This window comes from Denticeps clupeoides, chromosome 2, assembly GCF_900700375.1.
Source record: "Denticeps clupeoides chromosome 2, fDenClu1.1, whole genome shotgun sequence".
Classification (NCBI taxonomy): Eukaryota; Metazoa; Chordata; class Actinopteri; order Clupeiformes; family Denticipitidae; genus Denticeps; species Denticeps clupeoides.
In genome coordinates this window covers 7,478,111-7,494,038 of record NC_041708.1, presented here as the reverse complement: position 1 = coordinate 7,494,038, position 15,928 = coordinate 7,478,111, and the positions used below count along the sequence as shown (strand labels likewise).

At 42.9% G+C, this 15,928-nt stretch overlaps 2 protein-coding genes across 2 annotated transcripts; one reads left to right on the top strand and one right to left on the bottom strand.

Annotated features, from left to right (window-relative positions):
• Positions 1-428: 428 nt before the first annotated feature.
• On the top strand, positions 429-7,407 carry LOC114768162 (bone morphogenetic protein 2). Its single transcript, XM_028960310.1, has 8 exons — positions 429-656; positions 763-912; positions 3,751-3,914; positions 5,823-6,034; positions 6,186-6,328; positions 6,406-6,522; positions 6,682-6,892; positions 7,040-7,407. Exons 1-8 carry the CDS (start codon positions 429-431, stop codon positions 7,405-7,407), a joined length of 1,593 nt encoding a protein of 530 aa, XP_028816143.1.
• Positions 7,408-7,681: 274 nt separating this feature from the next.
• On the bottom strand, positions 7,682-15,372 carry LOC114773015 (uncharacterized). The gene is made up of 3 exons (XM_028965611.1): positions 15,077-15,372; positions 14,879-14,979; positions 7,682-13,835 (listed from the first exon to the last, which is right to left on the bottom strand). The coding sequence occupies exon 3, from the start codon at positions 13,738-13,740 to the stop codon at positions 8,152-8,154; it is 5,589 nt and encodes a 1,862-aa protein (XP_028821444.1). The 5' UTR covers positions 13,741-13,835; positions 14,879-14,979; positions 15,077-15,372; the 3' UTR covers positions 7,682-8,151.
• Between the last annotated feature and the right edge of the window lie 556 nt (positions 15,373-15,928).

Below are 15,928 nucleotides of genomic sequence, written 5' to 3'. Positions count from 1 at the left end.
TTAATGAAATACGCATGGCAATGCAGTTTTTGCTTCTATTGCTTCAATCGGCTTCTCGGTCTCCATTTCTGCAGTTCGTTTCTGGAACTGTGGGTAAAAAAACTAGTTCATGTCCAGTTACATATTCTGACCTTTTTGTTTAAACACTTACAAACCATGGGCACCTGCCCCTTTCATTTATAGGTTCAATAAAAAATTGATTCATTTTACATGTTAGCAATTAATGATAGCGACAATTGATCAAGGACAATTTGCAACCGTGTAAAAGTGTAATGAGCAATTCATATGATTGGTCAGGTTTCTTGCCGTTATAATTACAGTTCTATATAAAGCCACTGTACATTAAACAGGCAAAACAATATTTGTTTTAAAAGGGAAAGACCAGTGAAAATATAATACCCTAATGTGTTGAGTTACATGCATATTGCATGAACAGTGATTTTCAACCCCTGGACCGAGCTCTGGTGCGGACGAGAAAACGTGCCGGCCGACTGCAATTTATGCAGAGCTCTGCAGCGGCCAGGCGTCAGAGTGGACGACCCCACGCCTCGCCACCTCTCCCCTGCATTTGGCCTGGCAGCAGCCCAGGTCTCATCTTTCGGCACCACTCGGCACTGTTTGTTTACCATGTGCCAATGCGTCTATCAGTGCCCAGGGTGGGCGTCCCACGTGTGTGTGTTTAGGACTGACCGAGAGAGGAAGGAAGGGGCAGGTGGAGGATTGGGTTTTTGCGAGCATTTTCAGGTTTTGTTTCCCCTCCAGCCACGCATAGCCATTCCGCCCAGGCGCCCGGTCCCCATGGGGAGCGGCTCCTGTCGGGGGTGCGAGGTGCTGACAGCAGGGACCCACGGAGCGGCCGTGGAGGACGTAACGGCACACCCAGACACAACACACTCGGCACCAGGAGCAGATGTGAGCTCTGCCTGCTTAGAGCAGGGCTCGTGGACGAAGCCACAGGGAAATGGAAACTGACACAGCGCACACACACTCACACACAGATAGGTGGTACATGACAATCTACAGGGTAGAATTTGAAATCAACATCGGCTTAGTCTGAAGGTGTCTCACTAAAATTTCCAGCTCCCTGGGTGTCGGTGACCAGTCAGATTCAGGTTGTCCACAACTCTGTCTTGTACGGAATGGAGAGGCCATATGTCTCAAGAAATATGCCTGTAGACTGTAAAACACAGCGTTCCAGCCCATGTCCCCACAAATCCAATATAATCAAGATTAATTTGCTCTGGGGAAGGAGGAAGAGGTTTGGGCCCGTCTCATTCTCAAATCATTCCTTTACACACGCTTTTCTGTTTTTCGTAAAACTGTCTGGGCTTCCAAGCAGCCCAGGACCAGACAGTCCTCAGACCCCCCCCCCAATGTTGTTATTTAGGGAACCCTGAAGAGCCTCTTTTTCTCTTCTGAATAAGGGCCTCCATGGCGACGGCTCATCTTTCCATAAACAATCTGATTCAATATTGTTGCTTTTTTCCCCCCTTTAACATGGCCAAGGAGAACTAAAAAAGGTGTTTGCTTCTGCCAGGCATTTAAAAAGTACAGTGACCAGGTTGTAACCGGAGAGCTTCTGCTGCACATTCTCTGGTCTTGCGCTCTGAAGAGACCAATCTAAAACAGACGCTCAGAGAAGATACAGGGCTGCAGAAATTCAGACATGTATCAGAGGGTGCACTGCAAAACATACATTACATACAGGAGCTTGTGTCATTTACATAGTTTATAGTTCAGAGCACATTGCACAATAATCAGTAATAAACAGTCTAGTGTGCATTTAATATCCATGCGACTATATTCGCATCCATATCTGTTAAGGCAACAAAGTTTGTGCTATTCCAAGCAGATTGGATATGTAGTCTCACAAATGTAAAGAGTTGACAAAAATTAATGAATCAAATTCAGTGTTCAGATCCAGCTTCACCCTGAGTACTTGTTGTAGTAGAGCATGGGGTCTGGGGTCAGCCAGTGAAATAAAAAGTTTGTTAATAAAGGGGGCTGAGGTGAACTAAACAAGCCAGCACAGCACTAGGAAATGAGGAATAACTGTAGCAGATAGTGGTAATGAACAAGCAGCTTCTGTTAACTACCGGGCTTCCCTCTCAATCTTTAACCCCAACACCTCTGCCTCCGCCACAACCTCGAGGTCAGACCAAATGCAATCTCTCTAGAAACATAAAACATCATGCTTCACCTAATCTCCTGGCAGTATGTTTCCACTTTAGCAATAATTGTATTTTTTTCCCCCCCCTCTGCATATCTAATAGAACAACACACACCGGCGCTCTGGGTTGGTTTAATCCTTTCCATGTGTGTCTGGCTGGACCACAGAAGTGTTTAAGGCAGAAGGGAGGGCATTAGCCAACCCAGATGGAGCCCATGGAGCTGGCCGAGAGGGCAGAGGAGAAGTCGATGTAAACTACCTCACAAAAGCATCAAACGCATGCACAGGATGCAGGGGCTTGAAATCAACGTATAAAAGCCTTTATATCGAAAAAGAAAACTATTGAACCGTAATCGACATGTATTACAGAGTTTTGATCAGATAGGGGAGACAAAAGAAACAGGACGTTTCTGACAGAAGTCCTTCGTCAATTTCTCTGCACACATTTATATATAAGTATATACTGTAAATAGTGGCCCTAATGCATGCTGGTGGTTTTCCATCACACTGTGTTGCTGTGGGGCTGCTGCTCCTAAAGGGTGAAACTGAGATATGTGGCCGCAAAACCCACACCGACTTTGTTCAAATTGCTTTTTAAAAGCATTTTGGCTTTAAAATGCACCTAGGTGGACGTGGCTTGGATTTTTCCAGTACATTAGAATCGGGATCTTGCTGTAAGATAGCGAATGGACCGCAGCCCCCAAAGGGACGTAGGGAAAGAAATATGTTCGTGTGCCTACATTACTATAGAAGTTGGGGAGTGTCTGCCCTTAGTAAATGGCTCCATCTAGAGGTGGGCAAACAAAAAAAGTTTGGTATCTGCCGTCCATTCTTTTAGATGTTCTTATTTAGATTTCTTATTCTCTAGAGGGTCTTTAATGTACAAGTAATGTAAATATAAAAACCTTGAGAACTTATTTGCCCACTGATCGGGAAACACATATAAACAGGGACTGATTCCTGTGCAAAGGCATGCAAGGTGTGCAAAGGTAGTGACTGCTTGGACAGCCCAACGCATTCTGATTTTCTTCTTTAAAAATGGAAGGGGTTGCTGATTGGCCTCTTTGTCTATGGCCTGATCGATATATTTGGAACAACTGCATGGGTGTGAAGTGCAAAGATGCTTTGTTTGGGACCAGACTGGTCAAATGAGACTGTACTCCCTAACATGTCCTTGAAGTTGAGGTGTTGGAAAAAGAAAAAATGAGCAGATGTAGGAAACTGAATGACCCAGCTTTGTCGAATGTTAATGGTTACTGGTAAAAGTTTGTTGGGTATGGTGGTCAAGTAACCAAGGAGAGTATTAAAAAAGAAGGTGTCCTGGTCTGACTATCTGTGTATGCTTTTACATCATGTGTATGATCTGGTATGTGTGCCTCACTTACCTTAGGAAGACATGGCACTATGGACTATGGACAAGAATACAAGCTGCCAGCGACGGTGTGATGCTTTGAGTCCAGCATTTAATGTGGAAGTTACTTTGACACGTACCACCTACCTAAACATAATTGCACTTTGTTGGAAACAGTGTACTCTTTTAGAAGGATAAAGTGCCCTGACATATTCTCTAAATTATGTAGGTTGTGCTGGAAAAACAAGTCCAATCCACAGAGGCACCACCTCACAACTTACAGGACTCCTCAGAGAAGTGCGCTCAGTCCAATGCAGCCATGCACAACTCCAGCCACATCATCGAGTTCGCCGATGGCACGACCGTGGTGGGTCTCATCAGCAAGGACGATCAGTCAGCGGGCAGTGGTGGCCTAGCAGGACAGTGGTGGCCTAGCGGTTAAGGAAGCGGCCCCGTAATTAGAAGGTTGCCGGTTCGAATCCCGATCTGCCAAGGTGCCACTGAGGTGCCACTGAGCAAAGCACTGTCCCCACACACACTGCTCCCCGGGCGCCTGTCATGGCTGCCCACTGCTCACAAAAGGGTGATGGGTTAAATGCAGAGGACAAATTTCACTGTGTGCACCGTGTGCTGTGCTGCTGTGTATCACATGTGACAATCACTTCACCTTTTTACTTTACTTTACTTTACAGAGAGAAGGTGCAATGACTGATTGTTGACTTTAAAAGGGAACAAAGAGACCACTCTCCACTGAACATCGATGGATCTTGTTCCTTGGAGTTCACATGGAGGAGAACCAACTCAACACCAACTCATTAGCCAAGTAAGCCCAGCAGCATCTTTAAATGTTACATTTAACACATTTCACTATTTACTGTCCAACACGTATGTAGCTGAAATGACAATAAAGCTCACTTGAACTTGAACTTTCTCAAAGGGTCAGGGCTGTTTTGGCAAAAGGGGGACCTGCACAATATCATAATCTTATGGCTGATCAGTACATAATAACAATGTACGTAACCCTCTGTCATAGCCCCTGATCCTCTTCCATGGCCACAGGGGGCACATGGAGGCTCACAAGGCCAAACCCCCATTAGCAGACAAGGGATTCTCCTGGATTTGTCCTCCCTGTCTGTCGTTTTGCTCTTTTGTTCTTGATGGTTCTGACTTTTCGCCTGCCCAATCCTCTTGCTCTGTGGACCTCGCCGATGCCAGACCTTGCTTGGAGACCATTCTCTCACCAGCCCGTCTTCCCCATCCCCAAGCCACGGTAAAGACTGTACATATAACTACACCATGTGCTCCCGCCACTGCCTTGCAGAACTCTGAACTATTCTTCCCGGCACCCAAGTCCTGCTTGTCTCACCGCCCTTCCCCGGCAACCCAAACTGCCGAACCGTGCTGTCCCAAGTTCTCCAGTCTCGCCTGTGTCTAAGAACATGTCTGGAAATGTCTCTCCCCATGACACCCTCCACCGGCTCCTGGTGCATCAAAATTACTCCTAGTTCAAGGTTCCAGATAAATAAAAATACAACAATTACAGAAATCATTTGCTTTATATCTACCTAATCAAATGACGAATGCAAAGGGTGCACACTGTGCATCGTGACCACGTCCCACGCAGCGCTGAGTAAATGTGTGTTTCGATCTGCGTCATAGCTGTGTCAGCATGTTGACTCTCGACTCTATTGGGAGAACTGGTCTCACACAGATAACGGACAATGAGCTACAGCCAAAAAGGTACAGACGCCAGACCAATCAGTCTCACATATGCCTTAATCGGGAAGGGGAAGGGGGTCACTGAGCTCCCGCCACGTTCACATTTGTTAAACGTATGTCACTTTAATGAAATCAAACAGAATTACGCGTCGGTGTCAATACATGCAGTGCTATGTACACAGGCTAACTCCGAAATGGTAAATAATGAACGTTTCTGTATTGTTGAGAGATGGCCCTCCGGCTACAATTTTTGCAATTTATCTTGACCAGACAAACAGTTCTAAAAGAATGCCACAGCATTCATGCCCGAGGTCTCCATGGTGTTTGCCCATTTTGTCTTTGTCACACTTGCACAGAAAAAAGAGAGAGATTAGACGGACTTATATATATAGCCTGTTCTACTCTTTCTCCAACATTTAACTGCTCTGGTAGTCAACGCTGGACCTACATGGCACTCCAGGGCTCTGTTCTTCACAACGCACAAGCCTTAGAAGCTACTAATTATTTACCACCACATGGTAATAAACATTCAACAGCTAGCATGCTGTGGCTGTATGTCTGTATTACATTTCTGGCGAGGAGTGCAGCGTCAGAGGTTTCTCAAAAGGTGCCAAAGGGGAGAGACGACTCCACGGTTTTCACAAAGCTGAGGGAGTCACCACGCAGCGTCCAAACACGTAAAAGGGCACCACAGTTCATGATGGACCTGTTTGACGCAGTGGCAGACAGTAACGGCACGACGAGAAACCGGGGCGTTTTGGAGGGCAGCATCGTACGAAGCTTCCCAGACAAAGGTGAGTGATGTTTCTCTTAACCCCTGCAAAGTTCAGGAACCAGCAGCATGGCAGCTCCATACAGTTCTTCTCTATTGATTAGTAATTACACTTTATTAATGCTGTACATGGAATAATCATTATGGAATAATCATAATGCTATTTCTTATAGGACAACCAAATGGAGCATTTCATTACTTCAACATTTCCTCCTTTGGGACAGATGAAAAGATAGTCAAGGCAGAATTCCGATGGCATCCAAAAAAACTTTGCGCGTCTTCATATGGAGGGATGTTCAGACAACACTTTTACAAGGTACCTACTGCTGAATGCCACAAGTTTCTATTTTAACCTTATGCCTTAACCTTTACTGACCCATATCTGATATGGAGGTGGATCTGTATGAGGTGTTACACAGTGGCATCAGTCCCTGGAGAGGCAACCTGATAACATCCCGATTGTTGCCTATGTACAACCAAGGTTGGGAAGTCTTTAACATCACTCAGACAGTAAGTTCAAGACTCTGAATATTCACGTATATGTATACTGCTAGTCCACATTTTAACAAAATACAACATTTCAATTTGTAATTATGCAATGGTAGTTATTTTCTACCCTGAAAGTGAGGTACCATTAGAATGTGGGTAATAGTCCTAATTCCCTGACAGGTGACTAAGTGGATTCATGATAGCCAGACAAATAATGGGATTCTGCTTGTTACTACCCTACCATCGGGACACTGGATTGAGTCCCACATGACAAAAAAAAGTGCTAATGATGATGATGAAGCAGCCATTTACTTGGTTATTTTCTCAGACGATGGACATACAGCCTCAGTTTCAGATCATATGCTGCATGAAGGTAATTATTTGGAATATGGTTTAAAAAGATTACAAATGACATTGGATATCTTGATAATAGCCAAAGCAAAGCTTTTGGTAATACATAAGGGTAAACTGCCTGACTCTTAATTTTTAAGAAATTAACATGATTCCTGTATGTCCTTTGAAATCATGCATATACAAGTAAGAACAAGGATTGCACGTTCAGCACAATATGCCTCCAACGACGACTCTGCTCCCTGCCAGAAAAGGCCCCTCTATGTGGACTTCGAGAAGATCGGTTGGTCTGGATGGATAATATCCCCAAGAGGTTACAATGCGTACCACTGTAGGGGGTCTTGTCCCTTTCCCCTTGGGGAAAGTCTCAGGGCGACAAACCACGCTACGGTGCAGTCCATAGTTAACGCACTGAGGCTGTCAGGCGAGGTGGAGAAACCCTGCTGTGTACCAGACAAACTCCACTCTATCAGTTTGTTGTACTTTGATGATGAGGAAAATGTGGTACTTAAACAATATGACAATATGGTGGCAGTCAGCTGTGGCTGTCACTAGAATTCAGCAGGAGCATGTTTGTTTTTGACCAAGTCTTCAGTAAAACTACAACTTGCAAAAGATATGTCGTTTGAATTAATATTCAAGATGTAATAATGTGAACACAAGAACAAATGTGATTATTCTTGACGCAAATCACACATAATCCAGTACTGTGGTTATAATAGTGACAGTGTGTCACTAGAGGGCGCCAAAAAGCCACAAAAGCACAAATGGTGAAAGGATGACCAAAGCTTGAAATTACCATGAAAACTACAACATGCAAATGACAAGCCTACGTCCACCCTTTTTTTATTAGACTTTTATTGGAATGGTTAGCATACAAAGCCAAATTATTACAGACCTATTACACCCACAAGAGCATCTAGCAGTCTGACATATAAAATATGTAATTGCTGCTACTAGGTGCTATATCTGAAAAAAAAAAAAAAAAACAGCAAATTCAATGCAAACAAAAACACTGCAGAGGAGTGCAAATAATTAATTTAGTTGTATTCATTTAAACAACGCCCTCTCTTCACATGGACAAAAGTACAGAAAATTGTAGAAATGGCTAGTGTACAATTTATTATAGTGTCCTTAATTGAACCAAAAGTTCTACAACTTCGGACACCTTCATATGCACATACATATATACATGCCATTTTCATTGATAATATCAGCAATATTCCCTTGAGAAAATTAAAAATAATAGTAATCCCTGAATTCACATATTATAATTATCTTTATTCTTCTTTCTCTCCATCACCTCACAATGTCCAGTTCTTCTTCTGGTGTGTGGTCATCAGGCCCATATTGATCGTAAGAATCTTCTTCTCTAAAGTTCTGTTGATATTCATCCTCCATCCACTGGGGAGCACTATTTTTCTTATCCACATCTCCAGCAAGAGCAGTAGCTGATTTATGTAGTGGTAGAGATGAAACCGGCACCGGCACAAACCCGTGGTACACAAGTGGTGTGCTTAGAACTTCCATTGATGGCGCTGCTGGGACTGCCCCCTCAGGGGGCTGAACCGGAAGCTGGATGTAGCTTCTCGTCTCTGGATCAAAAAATGTTTTTGTCTTAATTTGTATGGGCATGTCTACCACAAAGTATTGGCCTGAATCTACGTCCTGCAATAACTTTCTCTGTGTCATAGGGAAAGCTGGAGCATAGGTGTGCTCCAGGCTGTTCTGCCGCCCAGGAATTCTGTTGAGGTTTGAACGTTGTGTTGGTAGCTGTGTGGACTCAACCATGGCCTTGTTAGAGGGGTTTGCATCGCTATGTGAATTGGATTCATTTGTCAAGCCATTACACTTTTGCCATTCATCAGCCGTATCCAGTTGGTAACTTACATGTTTCTCACAGCTTTTGCTTCTCCTGGATCTCTGGATACTTCCATCTCCTTCTAGACTGTGGCTCTGATATTCCTGCGCATGTGTGTCCTTTGCATGGCTGCGGCTTCTCCTTTCCCTCTGACTCTTGTTATCATGTTTGGCATGCAACTGCTTTTCACTGCTTCTGCCCCTCCGTTCTCCTTGGTTACTGCTATGGCTCTGCTCAATGTCCGATCTCCTGTCACTGGTGTGACCCTTGTGATCAGGTCTCTCATTTGCATGTTTCTTGGTGCTGGGTGGCACCCTCCCTGTCATGTCACCTTCCAATTTCTCATTGCTTCGGTTCTTTCCTTCTGGTTTACTCTTCGCTACTTCCTTTTGGATCCTCCGGTTGTTCAGTTTCATGGCACGGCGCAAGGCTTTTTCTGTTTTGGGAAGGACAGCTGGCGGTGGCTTATTCTGAAACTGGGAATCATTGGCGCTGTAAATGGAGCCGGGCTGCTCACTTGGTGCTTTGGATCCCTCTGCATCCACCAAGGGGGCAGCTGGCACTATCTCATCCACAGTATTTCCTGCACTTGTTCCAGAACTCTCTAGTCCATCTGACAAGACACTAGCAACAGAGTGTCTCTCTTCCTCCTCTGGAACTGTTAGTCTCCCACTTAGACTCTGTTTTTCTTTTGATCCATTGGGTTGTGTAGTAGGAGTCGGTACATGGAAAACTGCTATATCTGCAGGCTGCAAATGTTTGACTGGTGACTTTGCAATACCTCCTTGCACACCCACAGGTTCCTTTAAGTGCTCAACATCTTCCTCACCCTTTTCTGAACCACTGATGCTCCCTTTTGGAGACCACAGCTTATTTGTGTTCGGAATGGTCTTGTGCAAGATGGGTCTCACACTCTTGACGACAGGGGATGAACTAAATGTGTTGTCTTTCACTTTAAACATAACAGGTTTGCCTAAAGCGGGTGAAGAAGCATTAGACTGGTTTGGAGTCATACTATTTGGTGTTAGGTTCTGTGCATGCTCAATTAAACAACGCACCCATCCACCTTTGTCCATGTCACTTAAAGGAGAGAGAACAGACCGGTCTGAAATCTCAGAGTCAGTTTCAGGGTTACTCAAGGAACAGGAGACAATCTCTGACTTGTCCATATGGAGATTTTCTTTAGCAGCACAATTCCCTTCTGCTTTAGTGGCAACTGTAACCAATATATCATCGAGAGACTGCGGATCAGGTGCTTTTAATAGATTTTCCAAAGATAAGCAAGGGGACATAATAGGCACTTGGGGTGAGTGTACTTGACTTACTGCATTAGTAGGCACAGGTGATTTTTGCCCAAAAGGAGAAGATATCTTGGCATCTTCAATGATTCGATCTTGGTCTAAATGAGCAGTTCCAATAGGACTAACACTTGAGAGTCCCAAACGATTCAACAGGTCTTTTACGTAGTTCTTGCTTGATTTCACTTTAATTTCTTTCTCTGTTCCAGTGTCAGTTTTATGTTCCTTGACTGCATTTGATTCATCTTGAGTCTCATTTTTCGAAAAATCCATGGTTTGACAGCCTTGTGAGTCAATTGTTTCACTTGATTTAAAAGAAATGTTCTTAGTTGTTTCAGATTGTGTTGACCTTTTACATTCAGAAGAGTCTTTGCTTTCTGCATTGATATTGGTGGACATTTTTGTGTTGGCAACAAGCATTTTGCAGACAGGTTGGTTTGTTTTACCTGGTATAAACTTCTGATAATCACCTTTTCTTGAGTATTCAAAATCACCCCATTTATTTCCCTCTTCATTATAAATCGGAATTTCACATGCTAATTGTCCATTCTTTTCATCCACACTTTCTAAACCCTCATTAATATCACTTCCACTCAAATCTCTATCCCTCACACATTTCCCAGCTTTGTCTGTAAAATCTCCCATCCCCGTTTGACATTCTTCTTCACAACATTTGGATTTACCTTTTCTGGGTGGTACATCAGCAGCTGTCAAAGATTCAGTAACCTGTCTTACAACTACAGTATCTTTCTTTATCTGTTTCAAATCACCTTCCATGCTGAGGCCTTTATGTTCTTCTATACATTCATTCACTGACTTAGCGGTCCGATGCAGCCAGTTGCTGTCCTCAAGTGCACTATTGTTGCTGATATTGCAAGATTTGTTTTCTTTAAATCCATTGTCTCCCTCTGCATGTTTTATCAGTCTGGTTAAATGTTGGCTCTGATCCTCCTTGGCTAATTTTATCCCGCAACCATGGCCTTGTTTGCCCACTCCATGTTCAGAATGCATAGTTTGGCCGCTACTTTTAAACTCATGTCTCTCTTCTGTGGCATTATCGGGCTCCTCGCAGGGTAAATGCACAAGTTTCTTACGTCTTTCTTGCCTCTCTAAGATAATCTCCTCAAGAGCGGCTTTAGCCAGGTCATATTTATTGAAGGTTGCATCTTCTTTCTTTGGAACCAAAGTTTGTTTTATTGGTGGCGGCTCCTTATTTGCAAAAATGTCTCTTTTAGCCAAAGTGTTCCCTTTCATGGCTAAAATCTCATTGCGTGTTGACTTCTGGCCCCTAGGAGTTGCGAGCACCTCCTCCTCTAGGTTATTCACCACTGGTTTATTTTTGACACTGCCCCTGCCCCTCAGCTGTGACACGTCTACTTTACCCAGCATGGGTTCATCTGATGTGCACCCCCCGCTATGGCAATCCCCCATGACCTTTGTGCTTTCAGTCAACCTGAACTCTTGATGGGTTTGGCTCTGAAGACATACACTGTCTGTGACATCTTCAGACCTCACATTTGTTTCCTCAGCTTCATCCTTCTCATTGTCTGCAATTGCATGTCTTTGGCTTTTGATGTAGTTATTTTGCCTGGCTGCAAATATATGTTTAGGCCTTGCTTTGTCTCTGCAGGCCTCTGTTGGCTCTACAATCTCCAGTTTATTTATTCCAAGATCTTTCAAATTTGTAAGAGCAACTTCACTGTGTGTCGTATTTTGATCTATTTGCACGGCAATAACTTGTTTTTCTTTTGAGTTCTCGTCTCTTCCTGAAGATTCACTTTGTGTTTTCCTTTGAGCTTTATTACAGCTTTCAGCATTTGCATTTAAAATGGGCCCCACTGCTGGGTCTGTACTTTGAACCACCATGACCTTGTCGTTCATAGATTTATTACATGTATCTTTCTCTTTCAGCTGTCTAGTATTTGTCTGCTCAGTGCCATAGTTCATATCTCTAACCGGCTGAGCAGCCGTATCAAATGAAGGCGTACAGTTTCCTGTATCAGTATCCAGAGAACCAGCTTTCTTGTACAAATTCAAGCATGGGTACTTGTTGACAGCTACGCTTTTGTTGTTTGTTATGGACGATAACCCACCATATCCGTTGTTTTCATTTAGACAAGGTAGATCCATTCCCACAGGATAGACCTGAGATTCACTATTTTGGAGATTATCAACTCTTTCTTTAACATTTTGCTTTGCCTTTATGGCCATGTCTACGACACTGTCCGTTTGTTTAGTATGACCAGAGACTGACATTTTTGGAGAGGTTGAATTGCTACTTGAATGAATATCCCCTGCTTTTGGGCAGGCTTCTTGTGCTTCTTTGGAAAGAGAACTTTCAGGCATGGATGATGCCTTTGTTTGATCAGCTATATCAGCACTTTTGAAAGTGGATGGGCTATACATAGCCTTAACTCTCTTCCGATTGTCTTTTAGGTTGAACAGCAGACTAGATGCCATGGCTTTGTAGCCATCACGTGGTTTTGTTTCAGGAGATGATTTGGACGGACAGGAGAAATCTAGGGCACCGGATAGGATAGCCTGTAGGACCTCTGAGGTCTCAGTCTCCTGATGGGAAGGTATCACTGGCGTGAGCAGCTGTGATATGCTGAATGGTGTGGAGCTCTTTGAACTCTGCTCCCCTGTTGATTTCACCTCCTGTTTTTTGGGAAGATTTTCAGCATAGTTTGGCTTTTCATTTGGTGGTCGGCCCTTCTCAGGGTGACTAGTAGGAACAACACTTCTTGCTCTACCTCTGTTTTTCCTCCATGGTGCACACGTTTCACCACTGTCTGATTGACAACGTTTCTCCAGAGTAAAAGATGTTTGTAGTGCAGTTGCTTGAGGTGCTTCTTGTTTCTGGCAATGTTCAGTCTTTCTTTCCTGTGGTGTTTTGATTCTGTGTGATCCTTCAATTCTTTGTAGTGCTTCTTGTTGTTGGGCAGGGTTAACTCTGTGTGCTGCAGTAAGTTCCTTGTAAAGAGGGGAGTCGTACCATTTAGGAAGGCTATCTGAGGGCAGGAGGTCTGATATTTCCTCCTGACAAAAAGGGAATCTATTTAAGTCCCTCCATGACTGGAATGGGCTAAATTCACTATGAAGAAAAAAGTTTTTAGAGTTCAACTTCCTCAGCTTGCTGGATTTGCCATGTTTGGGTTTAGAGGTTTTCCCATCGTTGAGTGATTTTTTTCCATCATGTTTCTCGGAGGAATTCAGATGGTTTTTCATCTTGGAAAATTGCCCACTTGAAATGTGTTTGTGGTAATCCGTGGAAAATTCAGCCAGTTCCTTTTGTATGCTAAGAAGGGCAGATTTGTCCCATGTATCCACAGAATTCCCAACACGTAACTGATGGTTTCTGATGGTATTGTCACCATTTTTCTCAGTGGCAGCACTAAAGGCGGCAAAAAGTGAGGACACAGTGGCCAAGTTCTTTTGCTGTCGTAGGGGAGTTTCATTGGCTCCATTAGTCTGCTTGATACAGTTTTCTGATGTCCGTTTTGACAACTCCTCTGCAAGAGGTCTCAGACAGCTAATGGGTGGAGGGGAAAACTCCGAGTCGTTGTACACAGCTTCATCACCAATACAAAGGCTCCGAAAAGCTCTGTCTGTGAGACTGCTGACCTCTCGGTCTGTCTCATCCATAAAGCTCTCACAGAGATTGTCCATGTAGCGATGGTGCTGCATGGTCATTCTGTGGGTCATAATACGCTTGTCCAAGCAATTCATGGCATGTATGGCCTTCAGCCGTTATTCTGTGCTGCAGAAATAGCTGATCTTGGGTTCACAGGTTCCATTGGAGCTTTTATTACCTCATCACGTTCCTGAAAGATATAAACAATACTGTCAATGCATTGCACAAGTGCAAGAGCCACCTGAAACTCTGTAATTTAAGCAATCATCATAAAACATTAGACACATATTTATCTCAACTGCTACTGCTCCCAACTGAACTTAGGCATGTAGGCCACACTCTCACTATGTACAGTAAAGAAAGCAACTCTGTGCCAAACATGATCTATTTAGGGTCAAATGCTTCACTAGGAATAGAGCATGATTCAAACACGCCCAGTATTTATTCTCATTGCATTTTAACCAAACAAATTAGTTTGTTTAGCATAATATTACACAGTGAAGATCCTACAATCAGTCTCAGACTAATTCCAAGAATTCTCAAAAATATCTTGATGACCACTAAACACATATGGTATGAAAACAATGTATGTAAATGAAGCCATGCCATTCTCAGATGGTTTTTATGCAGCTGTCTGTGGCAAATCTGTTCAAGATCCTGAAATAGACCATTAACCCCTAACTGTCTTTAGTCCATATGAAAGAGCACAGCACAAAATCACAACTATTCTAACTATTTCACTACAGTAAAAAAAACATTTAACTATAATAATTTATCAACTGTCATTTTTCAATGAAGATTATGAACAGTAGCTTGGGTAAATTAATATTCCATTAATGCCAGTGTGACTGTGACCTGATCCAACATGAAATTTCTAAGCACACAAAAGCATTCAAGCATGCACCATTGTTTGCAAGCACGTACAATGTGGTTCTAGACTACAATCTTGGTGCTACGCTAGCCAACTATATTTATTTCTACCAATGTGCACCTACTGTACAGGCAAAAAATGACACAAAACAATAATAATAATATATATAAGAATAAAAAATACCATGGTAATGCACATTAACTATGTTACAACACTCACATCAAGAAACTAGATTAAGCTAAATTAATTAGTGATGCATGCATATTTGTGCATGGCCAGTCTACTCATAAATACGTTAAACTGTAATGTTGTATTAAAAACACATTTTGAAAGTTCAATAAGCATCCGAAATGTTACCTTACCTTTTATTTTTCCTTGGCTCCATTCTCGGTGGTGTACCTCAAATAGCCCCCTCACACACTCAACGAGGAAACCTTTAAAATCCCATTAAACAAAGGAGCCCCTAAAACAGAAGCCCTCTCATATTAACCAGAACCAGTAAATCCATGAGTTAAAAACATGAAGACGGCACACTGTGGAATGGCAAAAACCCAGCCTACCGAAATAGATGCTGATGTTGAGTCAGAGGGGCCAAACACTGCTGTAACGCAGGACGGAGCTAGCCAGCGCAGATATCAGACTGAGCTCTTGGTGTCGAGTGGCAGGCAGATGAAATGGAAAACAGTCACCGGCTATTTTTGTGTCAGACGCATGGGCTTCGGTGCAGGCCCACTTCACTTCCTAAAATGATCCACACATTACAATGGCTCATTTGTTTCCGCTAAGTAGGAGATGGCAGGTCCTTTCTGTTTCTTCGCTCTGCACTCGTGTGGGCATGGGTAGGTGGGTTGCTAAGTTCTGTCTGGTGACTCATTTGTGTTTAAAAAAAAAAAACAGGGAGGAGAGATGGTCAAATTTAGTGCCTTGCATCATCCACACAAGTGTCACTCAGTTTTAAGTGTTCAATGGGAGGCAAACAGTATCTGATTACCGTGACAGGCCTGCTCTGGTTATCAGTGCTCCTCATTATCCACGCTTGTTTACTGAGTTTGCCTGCAACCCTTTGTGGATGGGCTTGTCTGATAGATGTGCTTTAAATCAGTATAATAAACAGTGCAAAACGCAATTTTCAATCCTTTTTAATAACTGTTCAGACTTCACGTGTTAAATTTGTGTGCAAGAACAATCTATGAAAACTTTCACCATCTATGGCAACCAAAAAAAGTATTAAATACTCAACCAAAACAATGAAATTATATGATTGTTATATTATTACATGTTACTGTCATATAATTGTTTTCCCAGTAATTAGTAATATACATTACATTAAAATTTCTAACACATTAATTGTATTCCAGTAACTAACCCAACTAATACTGTGTTACAAAAAATGTAAATAGACCACAAAACAA